General features: G+C 33.6%; 1 protein-coding gene across 1 annotated transcript in view; it reads right to left on the reverse strand.

Annotated features, from left to right (window-relative positions):
• Window positions 1-2,951: 2,951 nt before the first annotated feature.
• LOC127869729 (multiple epidermal growth factor-like domains protein 10) overlaps window positions 2,952-19,733 on the reverse strand; it is a 52,240-nt gene continuing 35,458 nt past the window's right edge. Inside the window, exons 14-22 of the mRNA XM_052412386.1 lie at window positions 19,037-19,120; window positions 18,394-18,531; window positions 13,583-13,720; window positions 10,076-10,213; window positions 7,324-7,453; window positions 6,711-6,826; window positions 6,419-6,499; window positions 6,033-6,113; window positions 2,952-5,606 (exon numbers count right to left, since the gene is read on the reverse strand). Coding sequence (XP_052268346.1) covers window positions 6,034-6,113; window positions 6,419-6,499; window positions 6,711-6,826; window positions 7,324-7,453; window positions 10,076-10,213; window positions 13,583-13,720; window positions 18,394-18,531; window positions 19,037-19,120 — 905 coding nt within the window. The 3' untranslated portion in view covers window positions 2,952-5,606; window position 6,033. The remainder of the gene's footprint in view (window positions 5,607-6,032; window positions 6,114-6,418; window positions 6,500-6,710; window positions 6,827-7,323; window positions 7,454-10,075; window positions 10,214-13,582; window positions 13,721-18,393; window positions 18,532-19,036; window positions 19,121-19,733) is intronic.

Here is a 19,733-nt window from a genome sequence, read left to right on the forward strand (position 1 = left end):
ATTCAACGTACAATTTGGTGGTCGTAAAGGCGATACATGTTTTCGCTGTCCGTTTCTAAAGTTCTAAATATATAAGTCTCCAAAAGTTATAGTTTGTACGAAAGGCCAATAGCATGTTAAAGCTGAAATCAAATAGCACTGTTGTATACATTTATAGTCTGGTTTTCAAACTGCGGCGATTGCCAGAGTCTATAGTATCATGCAAAGCAAAAGCATGAATCACTTTTGAGCGTAAGTTAGTAAACTCCCCTGTTTCAAGTGTTTTTTTCCATATCATTTGAGCAGGGGGAGGATACCTTTAAACAGGAGAAACAACTGACCTCAAATCAAAACAAGCGTATTATCAGTGGACTTGTCTCCTTTAGGTTTATTTAAATTATATATTCATACATCCGTTTCTGTAGCTCGTGGATGCCAATTTACGTTTAATTAAACGTGCAACGTCAACTTCTCGTCGCTTTTTAGTTACATGACCTAGACACATCTGAAACATGACAAACACGTTTTCTACTAAAAGGCTTATGTCTGACAATTACATAAAACTGTATTATTAACATGATTCGTTAAGAATTTTTTAATAGCGCACATATAATGCATCGCTTTCACTATGACCTACCTACTATATTTTACTGCCTCGAATATCATTGAGCAGCGCAGAGACTTGACCACAGAGATTGTTGATTTATGTTTTTAAACTTTAAAATTCCTGTTAAAATGTGATTTACTTGTCGACAGTAAAAGTACCGAATTTAAAGCCTTGTTCACGAAGATCAAAATATTTTTTAAAAACGATAAACTCATGTAAATCGACGCAGGCTATTTCTTGCAGCATTTAACTATTTGATTTTGTTTATTAAGTTTTATCTTTTAAGCTACATATATTTCGAGTTATTCGTGACGAAAGTTAACGAATGACAATTGTATCCTTAATGAACCTAAAGTTCACAAATCCATCAATATCAGAAAAAACACGGTTGCACACGTTCAAGGGGTGATGTTATAAAGGTGTATTACCAAATCCTTTATTAACTGTAGTTTCATTCGCGTCAAAAATCAGACAGAAGACCGCCCTAGCGAAACAAACGAGAGAGCAAATCTTCAGTTCAGTAAGCATAACAGCCGAATACTACAGCTACTATAAATTATTTTACCAACAAATATTACATTAAGTGGTACCGCATTGACTTTAATTCAAGAGTATTCAAGCAATATATTTCATGAGATGCGCTGCCACGAATGAAAGTATTTATTTTGTTAATCGCGATTGGTTAACGCGTGATTAATCGAATGCCTGTGTAACACAACACGCATTCGAATAGATCTGTGCATTGTATTTTTGCGAACTCACACACACTAATTAACGGGTTAAAAACTTTTTTCTGGAAATTAGCATTGTAACATTATGAGAACTAATGTATATTCGCTTAAGAATAATTTATCTAATTCAATGCAAAGGTTATTTCTTTAGGAAACATCAAAACCCGAACCCCTTCTTTCTGCATGTTATGGCATAACCCACTCTTTTTAGCCTACTGTATCGCATAAACTCGGCAACTTATTTATACCACAGCGCTCGCCCAAAATTGATCCTGGAGCTCGTAGAACATCCGAGTAAGTAACTGACCAATGCAATTCTACAGGTTCCACTCTCCCTTCAATTAAATTATTGCGATGTTTGCCAGATTTGTGTTATAGTCTAGTGCTGTCGAGTCCCACAAACTCCCAGCTTACATCGTCACGGCTGGGACTTCTTAGCGCGATGAACACCGTGAATATATCAACAGAACATGCCTCGAATACATGATCCTGTGTAATTGACTGTACCAGTGTTTAAGAACTTTTTTCTTTATCAGCATAGTATCGATGAAAATACTTTTCGCTTTTCACGGGGGATAGAGAGTATGTGCATAAATTCCCCGCCGTTTTCCTGGTAATCTGGTTAATATAAATTATTCCAGCCTTGACATGTAAATGCCAAACATAAAAGAAATAAATTGTGTTGTTAAAGATATGTTTATTATGCACACTTCAGAATTTCACGATTAATTACCGAGTATCCGAATAAACATAAGTACAACATGTGTTAATGGTTGTTGTCAATTGAAAATTAGCATAAGCCTTTGTGTTTTATTTAACACATTTACTAGTTTTTCCGAGCTGTCAGTTATAACAATGAGCATATATCCTGTTATCCGAAGAACAATAATAAAGTCGCGTTACTATACTGAACTAGAAAACATAAGATCACTGTTAAGGACTTACACATTTTTCTTATTTCTAGTTTGATAAAATCGACGGGTTAATATCATGCAATCAAGGGCATATAGCCTTCAATTTCGCCATGTTGTTAGCGTATCAGCATCGCTGCACGGTTACAATTTTATCAGGGTACATACCGTGTTTTATTAAGATCGATAATTGATGTTGAGTATGGTATAATGTATAAATATTTGTGTATAAAATACCATACTTATGTCAAGTAAAACCTAGAGAGTTATGCATATGCACGTCATATATATGTCAGTACATACGTTTAACAAATGTTTTGCTATCAATATGACATAAAAAATCACTTACTATAATAATTCCCCAAACAGAATATGCAATTCTTATATCCGCTAAAACTGATAAACTAACTAATGCGACGGATGTACCTCATTGAGATATTGTATAGTTGGTTTCATGCACGAATATTTGAAATGATACAGAGAAATAGACGTTTATAAGACAATTTGCATATCCTATTAGTTAACGATATCATCTCATACCGTTCTAACTGCGAACCAAATATATTTGAATATGGACAACATATACAAGCTGAACATCCCATCATATCTCTGGACGAAATACAACATGAACTGAATCGTTTCATTTAATTCATATATACAAGCAGCATACGAAAATACTTATTTTCGGAACAGAGGACATTTTGTAACACTTAAAGAGGATGCTGTATAACAAATGGGTTGATAAAGATTTATGATACATAGAAAATAATGATACCTTAAGAGTTTTAAATGCTTTCTCTTCAGTTTCAACTTATGGCCAAGTTATTGACCGCACATGATCCAGTTTCGAACTTGGGGCATATTATTGGGACAAATTAACAGTTAAACAAAAATCAAGATTAGGGATTCATGTGTTTTTTTATATTGTTAATGACGACAAGATCATTAAATACGAAAACTCCCTTACTATGTATATAGTTTTTAAACTTCATACGAAAATTGTTTCATGTACGTTCAGTATATTGCCGTACTAACAAATCACAAGACCAAGGTTAGCAAACATCTACTACACTGTATACTAAGTATGCTTAGAACGTTGCGGACGATATTACAGTTTCGCGTGATAAAGGCATGACAGTGCAATATAAAGAAGTGAAACTCAAACTGCTGGAGACGTGTAGCATTATTATTATATACATTTAGATGGCCCTTTATTTAAGGCAAGTGACCAATTTCAAAAACAGTACGAAACAGCACAATATGAAACAACATACAAACATAGATGAATAAGGCTGGGGTCACCGCCTTTGAACGGTCAATTCAAAGCATTGAGGGTTTAAACCGGTTTAAGAGCGGTCAACTTCAAACTTGGCCCAGCAATATTCATGGTACATATAAACTTAAATAAAAATTAGCCTAAATAGTATTGTAAATCAAATTAAACAATAATAAAGGAGAATTAAAACGCATTCAGTTTAATTACAATTTAATTTCTCAATGGTGAGAAGAAGACCAGAGCAACAACTGTATGAGACACGATTAAATGAACAAGTGTCAACTACATCCCTTCTTTTTTGAAAAAGATTTAAGGGTATAGCATCATAAATTTAATATTTTTGATCATCATTGTGAAAATACAGGAAGAAGCAGCCAAAATAAGTGTAAAAGATCCATATTACATAGCTGGGTTGTTTATGTGACTGCTAAACAATAAATCAAACAAAACAAACAAAACTTAATAAGTAAAATAACTTCATAAAATATACGAATATTGCAACAATTAAATTACAAACTTGTTCAATCAGGTATTATAGACAGGCATACGTTAATAAAGAACTAAACATAAAACTAAGTTGCGGAACAGAAGTTCTCATTCATGCAACATTATGTCATTAAAAGAGGAATTTAGTGACTGCAAGTCGGTCGCGCTCTCCTAGATAAAACTGAGGACGAGGCGACAGGTTGCCTGAAAATAGGTCCATGTCTTGCTGGGGTGATAATGCGATAACTGCTTGATTTCTTCCTCATGCAAATTCTAACCCTGGACCTTCTGATCTAAAGATGTTACTCCACACCAAGGAACTAACCCGGGACCTTTTGATCAAGATGTGTAGGTCCAAACCAATTATCTTACTTTGGATATTTGGTCAAAATGTGTAGGTACAAACCAATGATCTAACCTTGGACTTGGTGATAAAAAAGTGTAAGGTCATACCAAGGGTCTAAACCTGGACATTTTGATCCACATGTGTACGTCAAAACCAATGATCTAACCATGGACATTATGATCAAAATATGTAGGTCACCCGAAGGATAGAATCCTTAAGATGTTGATCGAAGTCCACGGCAATGATGTACCCCTCGGTCTATTTGTCAAAAGATTTAAGTCCAAACTAATAATAGACCTATTGAACCTTAATACATATGTGTAGGTCCACATCAATAATCGACCCCTGAACCTTATGCTCCAAAGGTGTAATATTGAAATGCATTATTATATATATTCAGACATTTTACCAGATTGTTTCATTAATTTAATACAATATTGTAAAACACCATATGACAATCGATATAAACAAATCAGCAAATAGTCAGAACAAGTAAAATACTCAGTGGGCATCAAACTTCTGACTTGTGAACCGTACAAAGAAATGACATTTGACATCGCCTAAGCTAACTGTGCTATCATGTCTGATAAATAACCACATCCAATATATGGATAATATAGAAACCTCACAATAATGACGTTAAAATGTTAAAATAAAAAGGTCAAATACACAGTTGTCATTTTATAAAACGACTATTATTGTGTCTGAATGTATCAACTAATTATTTATTGTTTATAGAGAGGTGTGTCTGTTCTTTTATGCCATTATTAGTTTTGTCAAATTCAACATGTTTAAATAAGTTGCCTTTTAAGGGCCACAGTTAAGTAGATAGTATCTTTAAATAGATACAAAGCTTAACTTCAGCGATATATATATTAGCTTTTTTTCTTGAAGCGTCGAAGTTTACAGTTTATGTTTATAAAAGGTGTCTGATTTAAGATAATGTTAATAAATCTTTTTTTCACAGACCCGAACTATAAACATAAATATACGAATATTGTTCCAGCGTTTTCTCCCGGCAAGCCATTTTAATATGTATGAAACAGCCATATTCATTAAAGCATCATTATTCCTATATGTATTCTAAATGTATGTTATACGAAACTGTATTCCACAAAAAATATATTCATATGAAAATACACATATTTATCGGCATCCATTTAGTTTAACTGAAAATTGGGCGTTGCTTTGTTCTTTGAATCAATTGTTTTCAAATCGAACGTGTGGTCTATGATTAGTTCCTAATTCACTGTGATTTCTCTTCCGGACACTGAAACATGAATGACTAAAATCATTGTTCGTGCTTGCATCAAGAACATTCAAACACAAACGCAATATTATACAATTTACTGGCAAGATTACAAAGCCAACATCGTTTAAAAAGATTAATTGTTATAACTTGGTGTATGTTTTTATATGCATAACGCAGACATACATACACTGTTTTATGGTGTAATAACACAAATTACAGTGCTTGCACTAGAGCGCGTTATGCAACGTAATGAATAATATTTTTAAATTTCCGTTTTGATGCGATTGCACTGTTTGTACCAAAGCTCCGTCTACGCAAGAGGCAATATAATTGCTTGTGTATTTACAGTAATTTATATTGAAATGATTAATTATAGTATGAATGTATTATATACAAAGTATGATATATTGTTTCAAGATATAACGACTTTATATTATTACTAACATTAACAGGTTTCCAATCGTTCGTACTGTTCCCCAGTGGATAAATTTGGCGACAGCTTTTCGTATGTGGCAGCAACTGTTTCTGTAACGGATCAACACATCTTGTTGTACAACATCTGCATGCAGTACTGTCTTGTGATTTACTCTGCTATTCTGTCCGAATTTATTTCTCGAACAATAAAGATAGTTTTATACTCATTTTATATGAGCTTTTTTATTTAAAACTTTAAGCATGCACACTACTGACCAATGAGTATTTACCTTGAACACAACAGAACTTCTGTTACTGAATGGTTGATTGATTGATTATTACTCCTCTTACCATGCACATGAATATATTTCTGTAATGTATGCACTGTTGATATGATAATAAATACTACGACTTACTTTGGTTTAATTGCAACCGTTCGTATTCCTCAACTTTCTGTAAGGCTTTTGGAGTTTGTTCGCATTCGGAAGACGTTGGCGCTGAAAGCATACGAGAACAGAATGGATACCATAAATAATTCATTTACTAAACTAAGATAAATATAAGCATTTTGCAACTTTTGTTATAACATCTTATGGATTACGTTTAATATGTGGTTTAGTTTAACACGTTAAAAACTTTACCCGAACTCACTGATAAGTAGTTGCACAAGTGTGTTCAAAATTACTTTAAATTCAACGCAGCACCTACGGATTGTCATGGTCAGTGTGTCATAGTGGCTAGTTGCTTTTGTTTTTGGCGACAATTCGTCGTAGGCAGAAACAGCCGTTCCTTGACATGATTCCGATGTATTCGATGCAGATGTTCTTGCGAAATAAAAGATGATAAAAATGGCGTTGAATGGGCATAAATAACGCTCGGTAAATGCACATCGGCATAGGTTATATATTGAATAAATGAATACTGAAACCAAACAGAAATCAGAAGGAGAGAAACGCCCCTCGCCATGTGTATATCTAAAATTATCGCAAGTGACCAAATGCCTATACAAACATAACAATAGTTGTGACAATACACAAGAAACATGTAAGGTCGCCGGCTTGCACGATCAATGCAAATCATCGGGTTAAAACCTGTTTTAAGACCCTTCAAACCTTACACATAGCCCGGAATAAATCACTTAAAAGGACATTACACAACGAAAGATACAAAACATAAGAACATACATCTGCACGATTACAACTGATTCCCCATCTTCAGACGACAAAAATTAAAACACATTTGAGGAGCAATTGAAAATATCAATAAACTACGAAGCAATTATATTGATTATATTAATAGCAGTAAATATATATCTACTTACTGATGACGCCTTCTGTGTCTCAAGCATAATGCCATGACTACACTACAGACAACGCATGCCACAATGGATGCACATATGACGCCCACAAGCTCCCCTTGAGAAAGTTCAATAGTCGTCTTTTCCTCTGTAGCTGAAAAGTATGACACGTATCATAGGCAACATGTGTGGATGTCTTTGGTCATCATTGATGACTATTTAAAACTTTTTTTCTCAATCATTAATTGTTTTCAGACAATGTATCTCTAACGAACAAACTTTAAAACTATTTAATGTAGTTATTTTTTTTCTTTACGATTTGTTAATCATCTTTTACCTTTAGCATAGACGTGACATTACCGTTTGCATACTTCCTGCGTTCAGTCTAAACAGCCAACATAAAAGCGTAAACGAATAAAGATCTAGTAATAAGAAGTTTATAAAGAGTCACTTATTATTAAAGTAAGAAGAGTACAGTTGATCGGAATCGGAATTCTGCTGGTACAATTGCACATGAATGTTCCACTCATTTTGTTAGATTCGAACCTTTCCGAAAACAAATACTCTCTGATTATACGTAAGCAAAATAAGTTTCCGGTGCAAAATCATGGTAAGCCTTTCATTATTTGTTCATACATAAAAAAAAACATTATTGTAGCAATTGGAGTCTTTTGTCGGTGAAGATGTTATTCTATTTAAATGTAATACATTTAGAAACATTATCGACTTTAATTTTGGATTCAGGGTCAGCATTCCGTGATTCTTAAGCAGTAAAAAAAACAAATTCTGATTGATCAGACGTATTCTCAAATATAATAAAATGTACTGTACTTGTTCTTGTATACACGAAATGGAAAATTAATGAATCCTTTACTTTCATTGCATGCGGCCCCTCTAATCATCATCAACAACATCACCATAATCATCACCATCATCATCAGCACCAGCATCATCAACAACAACATCATCATCATCATCATCATCATCATCATCATCATCATCATCATCATCATCATCATCATCATCATCATCATCATCATCATCATCATCATCATCATCATCATCATCATCATCATCATCTCATCATCATCATCATCATCATCATTATCATCATCATCATCATCATCATTCAATGTATTTACCTTATTGTGATTATTAGTTCATTTAATGTCTGATGGCGTTGCATAAGAGACTTTGTACAGAAAAATATTGTTTAAAGAAAACTGAAAGAACGGAAAGTGCATTCCTTACATTGTGTCATACAAAGATCGCCAGCAAAGCCTTGTTTACAGCCTTGTGAACATATCCCATCTATATGATGACATGCGCCACTACATTCGCCACATGCTGCGAACAATTGTCTCCAAAGAAACCGAAATCACATTCAAAACGAGTGGATACCAAGTTTGTAAATGTATTAATTCTAAGAAGAGATTGTGATCGTTGTTAATCAAAAAATGAACAAGAATATTGGAAACTAGCATAACCAAATTTTAATACGTTGCTTTGAAACAGTTTTGTCTTTAAAATTATTTTATTAACAATCATTTCATCTTTTTCGGCGTAGCATTTAAACCCAGCTTTTTAACTTCGCTGACCTTTGTAAGCGACTTATCAATTTGAATATAAAATTTCCCACTGGTAGGCCTGAAACTTTTTAAATTAGAAAACGTGCAATCTACCAACAGGTTTCACATTTACATCAATATGTTATTCAATCGACTTTCTATTGTTGGGAAGTATAGGATATGAAAAGGGATACTACAGTGCGTCAAAAAAACGATGTTTACTGCGTGTTCAGCATGACAAAAAATGAATCTATAATGATAAGGCTTGAGGGATAGAGCAGTTTCACACTCAACTCTCGACATCAATACAGTCTATGTGTGCCCCTTTATATTTATAAGATTGTCGGCGCCAAAGAATTTGTACTAACAGGCTGTGTTCTCATAATTACTACGATAATGCATTCTGATCACTCGTTTATTTCAGATCATATAAGTATTGTTGTTCAATAACCTGATATAAGCCCTGACGATTTTGTTTTAGATTGTTTGCGAAATTTACCGTTAAAATGAAAATGTATAAAGCTTTATACTAGCCGTCGTTCCAGCACTGGAATCGCTACCCCACTTTAATGAGTTACATTAAATATATCTTGTATACAGATCAGCATAAATTAACAGAGAGTTTTTTAACATAAATTGATTATAAGTGAACGTTTTTGTTGATGCTTTTAATAATGCAAACAATTCAGCGTCGTGATAATATCTTAAATTATTATTATTATTTTATTAGTTTCTTAAAATATTGCTATGACGAATTGTTATATAGAACGTTCTGAACAGTATGCAAAAACCAAAACAAGGGTTGTATTTTACCTTCAATGCACATCGTCCAATTATATCCGGTTTCACATTCCCCAGAGCATACGCCGGACAGTTTGTAAATGGCACCTTGTTTTTACAAGGACTACATGTTTTCTCACATGCAAGACCATAATGGTCATTTTCGCATGATGTTTAATGAAACGTAAATAATAACCTTTATTCGTTTAATTAAGGAATGATGGATGTTTTCATTATTTAATTGTGGACATCATTCTAATAGAGGAAAACGATGTAGGGCAAGTTTCGTATTCACTAATAGCGTATATATAGTAGAGTCGTGCACTTTTTACGAAGGCATATTTTGTAAAACGTCATTTACAAAGTGCCAATTATTATTTAAATTAAAATTAACAAAACTGTCAAAAAGAATTGGAAAAGAAGCATACCATCAATGCAGAGAGAACCTTTGTATCCTGCGGCACATCCATCTGGACACATACCGGAAGTCTTATTGCATGCAGCGTTGTTAAGACAATGACCACATTGGGTAAGACAGTCCTGGCCGTACCATCCGTTGTCGCAGGCTATGTGAACACATTTTCATTGAAATCATCCCTCACTGAACATTTTAACGACATATTCAAATATCATTCGTGTAACCTTTTGATTGTTTATCAACTAGCGCATTGCAGAAAAAAAATGTGAGGATTACATATTGCAGCATCAATGAAAAACATATTTTTTCTATCTTATCATTGATTACAAAATGAAAATTAACAGTAAAATAGACATCACTTAGGTTATTTACAGGTAACATGTACATGCATGTGTTAGCTAGGTTTTGTTATTGTATGAACAAACACAATAATGATTTAAATATTGATGGTATGGTAGATTAATTTATCCAATTCCAGTAACAATTAATAATTAAGTTAAGATACATACCATTTGGCTATAATGATAAAGTTACTAAAGTAAATTATTATATGTCCTGTAAATAAAAAGAATGGCATTGGATGAGACAAACACACACGCAAAATTACCTAAAAATCGGGCAGTTTGTTTTGTATTAATCGACTGAAACCATTTTCAAACTCCACATAGATATCAGTAAAACAAATTAATGTATTTTACACGTTTCATGATGATTGGGGAAAAAATCCGAAGTAGTATTTGTGTATTTTAAATTGGCATTCAAACTTAGTTTGAACCCACATGAGCAACTATCGACCTACGCTGAGGAAACACAATTTTATCGATCTGACCGTTTTTCAATATTTGTCAATAATACGGCTTCTAGAGTGTTTAGAATGTTTGATACTGCATGTACGCAAAAAGCTTTCTCTGAATAGATAAAGCTATATGTATTTTTACTTACTGAGCCATAACAAAACCTTCGTAACTTAAATATAATACAATGCAGACATATAGACAAATGTGTTTCGTGATCAGTTTCCAATTATGAGAATACAACGTAAAATACAAGTACTTAGTGAACATATAAGTTAATTTCTTTGCACATAATTATGACAAATTTGTAATAGTTAACAATTTCTAACACAGAACCATGCATACGTTCATATTTTTACATTATAGTAATTTAGGGGGGACAACTTTGTTTGAATAGATCAGTTAGCAAATAGGTAGCGTTGGTTATATCTCTTGAACAAGAAGCTGGAAAAGTAAATAGTTTACTTATGAAAATTGTTAAATTAAGTGGGGAAATGGTATTCAGCTATTGACATAATATATAGCCTGAAAGGTCATTAGGATTCAAGAGTAACATTTATTGTTCTTTAATTGGCTTAAGCTGTATGCGACTGTCTTGGAAAATGTGATGGTAATCATCATCATCATCATCATCATCATCATCATCATCATCATCATCATCATCATCATCATCATCATCAACATCATCATCATCATCATCATCATCATCATCATGTTCATCATGTTAATCATCATCATCATCATCATCATCGAAATCATCATCGTCATCATCATCATCATCATTATTATCATGGTTACAATCAAGCCACAACTGCCTAAACTAAACGTTAAACAAACGGATCGTTAGGTAGCTATTTGTAACGAAATACCAAACAATTTTCGAATTCAGTCAAGATAAAGTTAGAAAAAATACTTCTTCAGTTTTAATAAGGTTTTAAAATAGCCGTATACAGAAAATTTCCGCGCAGACTGACTGAATTTTTTTTTTAATGACCGTACCTATGTTTTTATCTGGGCCTAGATACCATTAAAACATGGTATGAGCAAGTTGTATGATGAGCTGACTACACAAGTGACTTCTTACGAGTTAGGAGCTTTTACTATATTATATTAAGGACAATGCGCCATCCCCTGGAGGCCATAATTGCAACAAAGCGAATATTTGTTTTTCTCTGAGATATTTTAAGAACGAATGTTCTTAATAAGTATCATGAAAATTTGACCGTAAAAGTCTTTTCTAGACTGAAAACAAAGTTTTACTGTAGACATAACCAGAAAATTGCCCGGAACACTTGCGGCCGTGTTTTACCCACTGTTGAAACTGCGCTGAGATATAGCAGTAAAAGGTTTATGACCAAATTATATGAAGTTTCTAAAATAAATATACATTTTAAAGTGTGAACAAGGTTAACAAAGTTAAATTGAAGCCATATAAGGAAACTGCCCCGCCCTTTGATGGCACTGTTGTTAAAACGGCCGGAATCATTTTCGAATTCGGATATTATGTAATGTTCTGACTATGTTTTTTGAGGTGGGAACTATAAATAATACGTCTAAATGTAAAATAGCTCTTTTAAAGTTGACCTAGTTACATAGTTTATATTATGTACGTGATACCGTTTCGAACTCCGCTTACATATCATTGGGACAAATATTATGCCCACGTATAACGATCTACCAATAAGTGTGGTCACTAGATTGTTAAGGTAACGCATCCGTAATGGGCACCTTTCCATATTTAATATAATGTATTATATTCTTAATCAGCATCATTTCACTGAACTACAGGCAAAATTTTAGGTAAGCTTTCTATGCTTTTAAAAAATAAAAATAAAAATGCATCATGCATGATTCGTATTTTCAGCAGTAAATGACACAATTTAGCTATAACGTCGTTATATTTAACAATAAACATAGCTTATATGCTTAATTAAATCAAATAACGTTAGAAAAGAAATAAAACGCGTCGCAAATAGTACGTGTTGTCGGCGGGTTTCGAACCTGCGCTGGAAGACCCCCCCCCCCCCACCCCAAACGATTTCTAGTCTATCGCCTTAACCATTCCGCCACGACAACTTCACATTGGTACCCGCTTAAATTAGATATCCATAAGTAAACAGGTAAAAAGGCTCTTCGATCTTTGAAGAAATCGCGGGAAATCATTACGGGTGCGCTACCTTAATAAGGTTAATGTTCAAGACGGACGACGCATGACGAACAACGAAAAATAGGTGATCACAAAAGCTAGCTATGATCACTTCGAGCTCATGTGAGCTAAAATGTGTCTCAATAAAGTGCTGTTAGGTTCAAAAAGTAACAATTCTTTATATTTTAAGGATTTTTTAGTTCAATAAACCACATCGTTTTTTTTCTTTTATAATGACTTTTATACATATAAACTCATTTTAACAAAGGTTTGTTTCTATATGAACAATTCCCTGTTGTGATTTTGTCCAAAGATAAGACACAATTTTGAACCGTGCTCTGGCATATATGGAGTTATCTATTAATTTTTCGGATAGCAATAAAAACACATTTTGACATGCTCTGAATATTCATGTACTAACGACTCAAGTGTGTTAATTTCGTTGTTTGTCTTTTCTTTTTGGGCCAACAATTTCGTGCGGTTATATATTTCTCTGTGTGTCTTAAAATATGACTACTGCATTTGTATAGAGGGACGCTCAACCCACAAATTAATTTTACATTGATTGATAATTTACCGTCTTTGCACATCGTCCCGTTATATCCGGGTTCACATTCCCCAGGGCAGAGGCCGGAAACCGTGTTGCAGGGCACCTTGTTCTGACAATTACCACACTTGTTCTGACATCCAAGACCATGAAATCCGTCATCACATTCTGTTCAATGAATAGTCAAGAATAACTATACATATACATTAAGTAGTAGCATCGATGTTTTCATCATCACGTACTTATCAGCAGTAACATTTAGGAAAACGATTTCGTGGATGATTCATATTCACTAACAACAAATACATCTGTTTCGTACTGACAACGCATATATAGCTTAAATATAATTTTATCATCAGCGTTATGTTTAAATATTATTACAAAAGAAGATCTAGTCACACGACGTTTATAAAGAGTCAATTATTATAACATATCTAAAGCGAAAGGGCTGTGAATGGGAATCAGAAAAAAGAACGTACTTTCTTTGCAGAGAGAACCATTGTATCCTGCAGCACATCCTTCTGGACACATTTCGTTAGTCTTATTACAGGTAGCGTTGTTTAGACATTGACCACATTGTGTAAGACAGCCCTGACCGTACCATCCATTGTCGCAGGCTATGCGAACACATATTTATTAAAATCATCGCTGATGTAACATATTAACGACGTATTCAAATATCATTGGTGTAATCTTTCGATGGTGTATCAACTAGCGCATTTGCAAAACAAATTGTGAGAATAACATATTGCAGCACCAATGAAAAAAGTATTTTTTCTATCTTCTTACCATTGATTAAAAAATGAAAATTAACAGTAAAATAGGCATCACTGAGACTGTAAACAGGTTACATTTACATGCATGCGCAAGGTTGATTTTGTGATTGAACGAAATAACATAATTATGATTTAAATATTGAATGTATGGTAACCTCATTTATCAAATTTCAATAATAAATAAAAATTAACTTAAGAATAAAGTAAATTGTTGTCCTGTGAATAAAACTAGTGTCATTGGATGAGACAAGCACCCACGCAAATTACCCCACAATTGGGCAATATTGTTTGGTAAATCAACTTAAACCATTTTTCAAACTCGATATTTACATCAATAGAGCACAATAATGTATGTAACAAGTTCATGGACATTGGGGAAACAATCCAAAGAAGTTTTCAGGTATTTTAAATTTGCATACTGACTCAGTTGTTGACCCCACATTACCAAATATCAAACTTTGCTGAGGTAACACAATTGTATTGTTCTGGCCAACGTTTAAGATATGTCAATAATACAGCTTTTAGAGTGTTAACCATTTATAATGTTTAATACGGCATGTACGTAAATAGTTGTCTCTGATAAGATAAAACTATTAATATTTGTACTTACAGAGCTATATCAAAACCTGTATTACTTAAAGAAAACAAAATAAAGACATACAGGCAAATGTGTCATCGTAATCTGTTGCAAATTGTGATAATACAACTTGGAACACTATTACTTATTGAAACATACATGTTAATTTCTTGGCACACAATTATGACAAATTGTTGATAGTTAATACCATTTCAAAACACAGAAGCATGCACACTTTCATATCTAAACATAATATTAATTTAGGGGCGACAACTCTGTTTGAAGAAATATGTTATCCAGTAGGAAGCACAGGTTATTTATCTTGAGCAAGAAGCTGCAAAAGTAAATAGTTCACTTATAAATATTTTTAGACTCAGTGGGAAACATTAGATTCAGCTCTTCACATAATCCATATGTGCTTAACGGTCATGTTGGATTCAACAGTATCAGTTATTGTTCTTTAATTGGATATTGCTGTATGCGACATTATTTAAAAAAATTGTAATTTTAATATTCATCATCATCATCGCCATCGCCATCATCATCATCATCATCATCATCATCATCATCATCATCATCAGCAGCAGCAGCAGCAGCAATCATCATCATCATCATCATCATCATCATCATCATCATCATCATCATCATCATCATCATCATCATCATCATCATCATCATCACACTCCTCCTCCTCCTCATCCTCATCATCATCATCATTATCATTATCATCATCATCATCATCATCATCATCATCATTATCATCATCATCATCATCATCATCATCATCATCATCATCTTCATCATTTTTATCATCTTAATCATCTTAATGATCTTAATCACCTAAATCATCTTAATAATCATCATCATCATCGTTATTATTACCACCACCCCCAATAACAACACCATCATAGTCATCACCATCATAATCATCAGTATCATCACCACCATCATCATCATTAACATCATCATTATACAATCATTTTATTTATAAAAAAAACATTACGCTCCCATATATATATATGTGTAAGAGTTCTCATAATGTTCAGATAATATTCAGAGAAAAGCAACATCAACGTGTGTTGAAAGGTTACACTTGAGCCTAAACTAAACGCTAAACAAACATATCTCAAGGTATCTATTTTTAGCGAAATACCAAAACAAATTTCGATTTCAGCCAAGATAAACTAAGAAACAAATACGTTGAGAACGTTTAACAAAGATTAAGTTAATATGCAACTTCTTCAGTTTTAATAAGGTTTTAAAATAGCCGTATACAGAAAATTTCCGCGCAGCCTGACTGAATTTTTTTTAATGACCGTACCTATGTTTTATCTGGGCCTAGATACCATTAAAACATGGTATGAGCAAGTTGTATGATGAGCTGACTACACAAGTGACTTCTTACGAGTTAGGAGCTTTCACTATATTATATTAAGGACAATGCGCCATCCCCTGGAGGCCATAATTGCAACAAAGCGAACATTTGTTTTTCTCTGAGATATTTTAAGAACGAATGTTCTTAATAAGTATCATGAAAATTTGACCGTAAAAGTCTTTTCTAGACTGAAAACAAAGTTTTACTGTAGACATAACCAGAAAATTGCCCGGAACCCTTGCGGCCGTTTTTTACTCACTGTTGAAACTGCGCTGAGATATAGCAGTAAAAGGTTTATGACCAAATTATATGAAGTTTCTAAATAAATATACATTTTAAAGTGTGAACAAGGTTAACAAAGTTAAATTGAAGCCATATAAGGAAACTGCCCCGCCCTTTGATGGCACTGTTGTTAAAACGGCCGGAATCATTTTCGAATTCGGATATTATGTAATGTTCTGACTATGTTTTTTGAGGTGGGAACTATAAATAATACGTCTAAATGTAAAATAGCTTTTTTAAAGTTGACCTAGTTACATAGTTTATATTATGTACGTGATACCGTTTCGAACTCCGCTTACATATCATTGGGACAAATATTATGCCCACGTATAACGATCTACCAATAAGTGTGGTCACTAGATTGTTAAGGTAACGCATCCGTAATGGGCACCTTTCCATATTTAATATAATGTATTATATTCTTAATCAGCATCATTTCACTGAACTACAGGCAAAATTTTAGGTAAGCTTTCTATGCTTTTAACAAATAAAAATAAAAATGCATCATGCATGATTCGTATTTTCAGCAGTAAATGACACAATTTAGCTATAACGTCGTTATATTTAACAATAAACATAGCTTATATGCTTTATTAAATCAAATAACGTTAGAAAAGAAATAAAACGCGTCGCAAATAGTACGTGTTGTCGGCGGGTTTCGAACCTGCGCTGGAAGATCCCCCCCCCCCCACCCCAAACGATTTCTAGTCTATCGCCTTAACCATTCCGCCACGACAACTTCACATTGGTACCACCGCTTAAATTAGATATCCATAAGTAAACAGGTAAAAAAGGCTCTCGATCTTTGAAGAAATCGCGGGAAATCATTACGAGTGCGCTACCTTAATAAGGTTAATGTTCAAGACGGACGACGCATGACGAACAACGAAAAATAGGTGATCACAAAGCTAGCTATGATCACTTCGAGCTCATGTGAGCTAAAATGTGTCTCAATAAAGTGCTGTTAGGTTCAAAAGTAACAATTCTTTATATTTTAAGGATTTTTAGTTCAATAAACCACATCGTTTTTTTCTTTTATAATGACTTTTATACATATAAACTCATTTTAACAAGGTTTGTTTCTATATGAACAATTCCCTGTTGTGATTTTGTCCAAAGATAAGACACAATTTTGAACCGTGCTCTGGCATATATGGAGTTATCTATTAATTTTTCGGATAGCAATAAAAAACACATTTTGACATGCTCTGAATATTCATATGTACTAACGACTCAAGTGTGTTAATTTCGTTGTTTTGTCTTTTCTTTTTGGGCCAACAATTTTCGTGCGGTTATATATTTCTCTGTGTGTCTTAAAATATGACTACTGCATTTGTATAGAGGGACGCTCAACCCACAAATTAATTTACATTGTTTGATAATTTACCGTCTTTGCACATCGTCCCGTTATATCCGGGTTCACATTCCCCAGGGCAGAGGCCGGAAACCGTGTTGCAGGGCACCTTGTTCTGACAATTACACACTTGTTCTGAATCCAAGACCATGAATCCGTCGATCAATTCTGTTCAATGAAGTAGTCAAGAATAACTATACAATATAATTAGTAGTAGCATCGATGTTTCATCATCACGTACTTATCAGCAGTAACATTTAGGAAAACGATTCGTGGATGATTCATATTCACTAACAACAAATACATCTGTTTCGTACTGACAACGCATATATAGCTTAAATATAATTTTATCATCAGCGTTATGTTTAAATATTATTACAAAAGAAGATCTAGTCACACGACGTTTATAAAGAGTCAATTATTATAACATATCTAAAGCAAAAGGGCTGTAAATGGGAATCAGAAAAAAGAACGTACCTTCTTTGCAGAGAGAACCATTGTATCCTGCAGCACATCCATTTGGACACACACCGGAAGTCTTATTACAGGTAGCGTTGTTCAGACATTGACCACATTGTGTAAGACAGCCCTGGCCGTACAATCCGTTGTCGCAGGCTGTTAATATTAATTTTACGTGTCTTAGACGTTACGTTATTTCTTAAAGAACGCTTCACAACAAACTATTTTCTCAAACATTAAAGCTTTGACAATAAAGTAGAAATCCTTCCGTTGTCCTGAATGATTTAAAACTGTTGAGAAAAAGTACATTTAAGCGTATATGTAGTAAGCACAAATAATACTTGGTAAACGTACATTTACACAGTTGATATACAATTACTGAAAATAATTAAACCCAACAGAAATCAGAAGGAGATATACCTTTCTCGCCATGAACACATTAATCAGCACAACTGAAGCTGAGTCCTCACCCGGCAAAAAAAACACACTGTGGAGCTCATAGCGATTTTAAAACACGCATAACCTCATTAACACCCAAAAAACAAGTTATTGGACATTTACATCAACCTCTAAGCATTACAATTTATTATATAGCTAGGGTAATGTTGATATACTTACTGATGTCTTCTATGTCTCAAGTAAAAGGCAATCACCACACTACAAACTACGATTGGTACACTGGCTGCCAATGAGATGCTTACTATCTCCTCATGAGAAAGTCCATCAGCCGTCTTTTTCACTGCAGCTGGAAAGACACATTTAACAGGCATCGTGTGTGGGTTGCTTTGGTCTGACATTATAAGTCGTATAACGAGTTTTTCAGTCAATCATACATTATTTTTAAGCGATTTATTAATCACGAACTATATAATAAGGTGTATTTATTTCCTCTTCGTCATTATAAATCTGATGTGCTCAAGAGAACCAGTTAAATCTTTGAAAGTGATTAATTTCCCTGATATATCGATCGCGTTCACTAATAAAAATGTTGTACTTTACCCCGAATTTTTCAACGCTTTTGTGCTTCAGAAAAAAAGGACTAACTAACACAACTATAGCATTAATGATTATTTACAATACCAATACAAAAAGGACAACTGTTGATATACATTTGACATTTAAAATATAAATATATCCTTTTGGTATTTTAACTTTGGCAACCACTTGGTCAATCAGGCTTCAGAGCCTGAAGGACTGTGTTCCAAATTAACGATGAAATGCGTTTAAAGATAAATAAAAACATGAAAAAATGTGTAACTATTTCTATTGCGATTGGCTAGTATGGATTAATGACACGGTATTTCGAAGTATGATCTTTTCTTAAGAGTAGCGTGATTCCTATTGTCGAAATAATAACT

The sequence above is a fragment of the Dreissena polymorpha genome, chromosome 2, assembly GCF_020536995.1.
Source record: "Dreissena polymorpha isolate Duluth1 chromosome 2, UMN_Dpol_1.0, whole genome shotgun sequence".
Classification (NCBI taxonomy): domain Eukaryota; kingdom Metazoa; phylum Mollusca; class Bivalvia; order Myida; family Dreissenidae; genus Dreissena; species Dreissena polymorpha.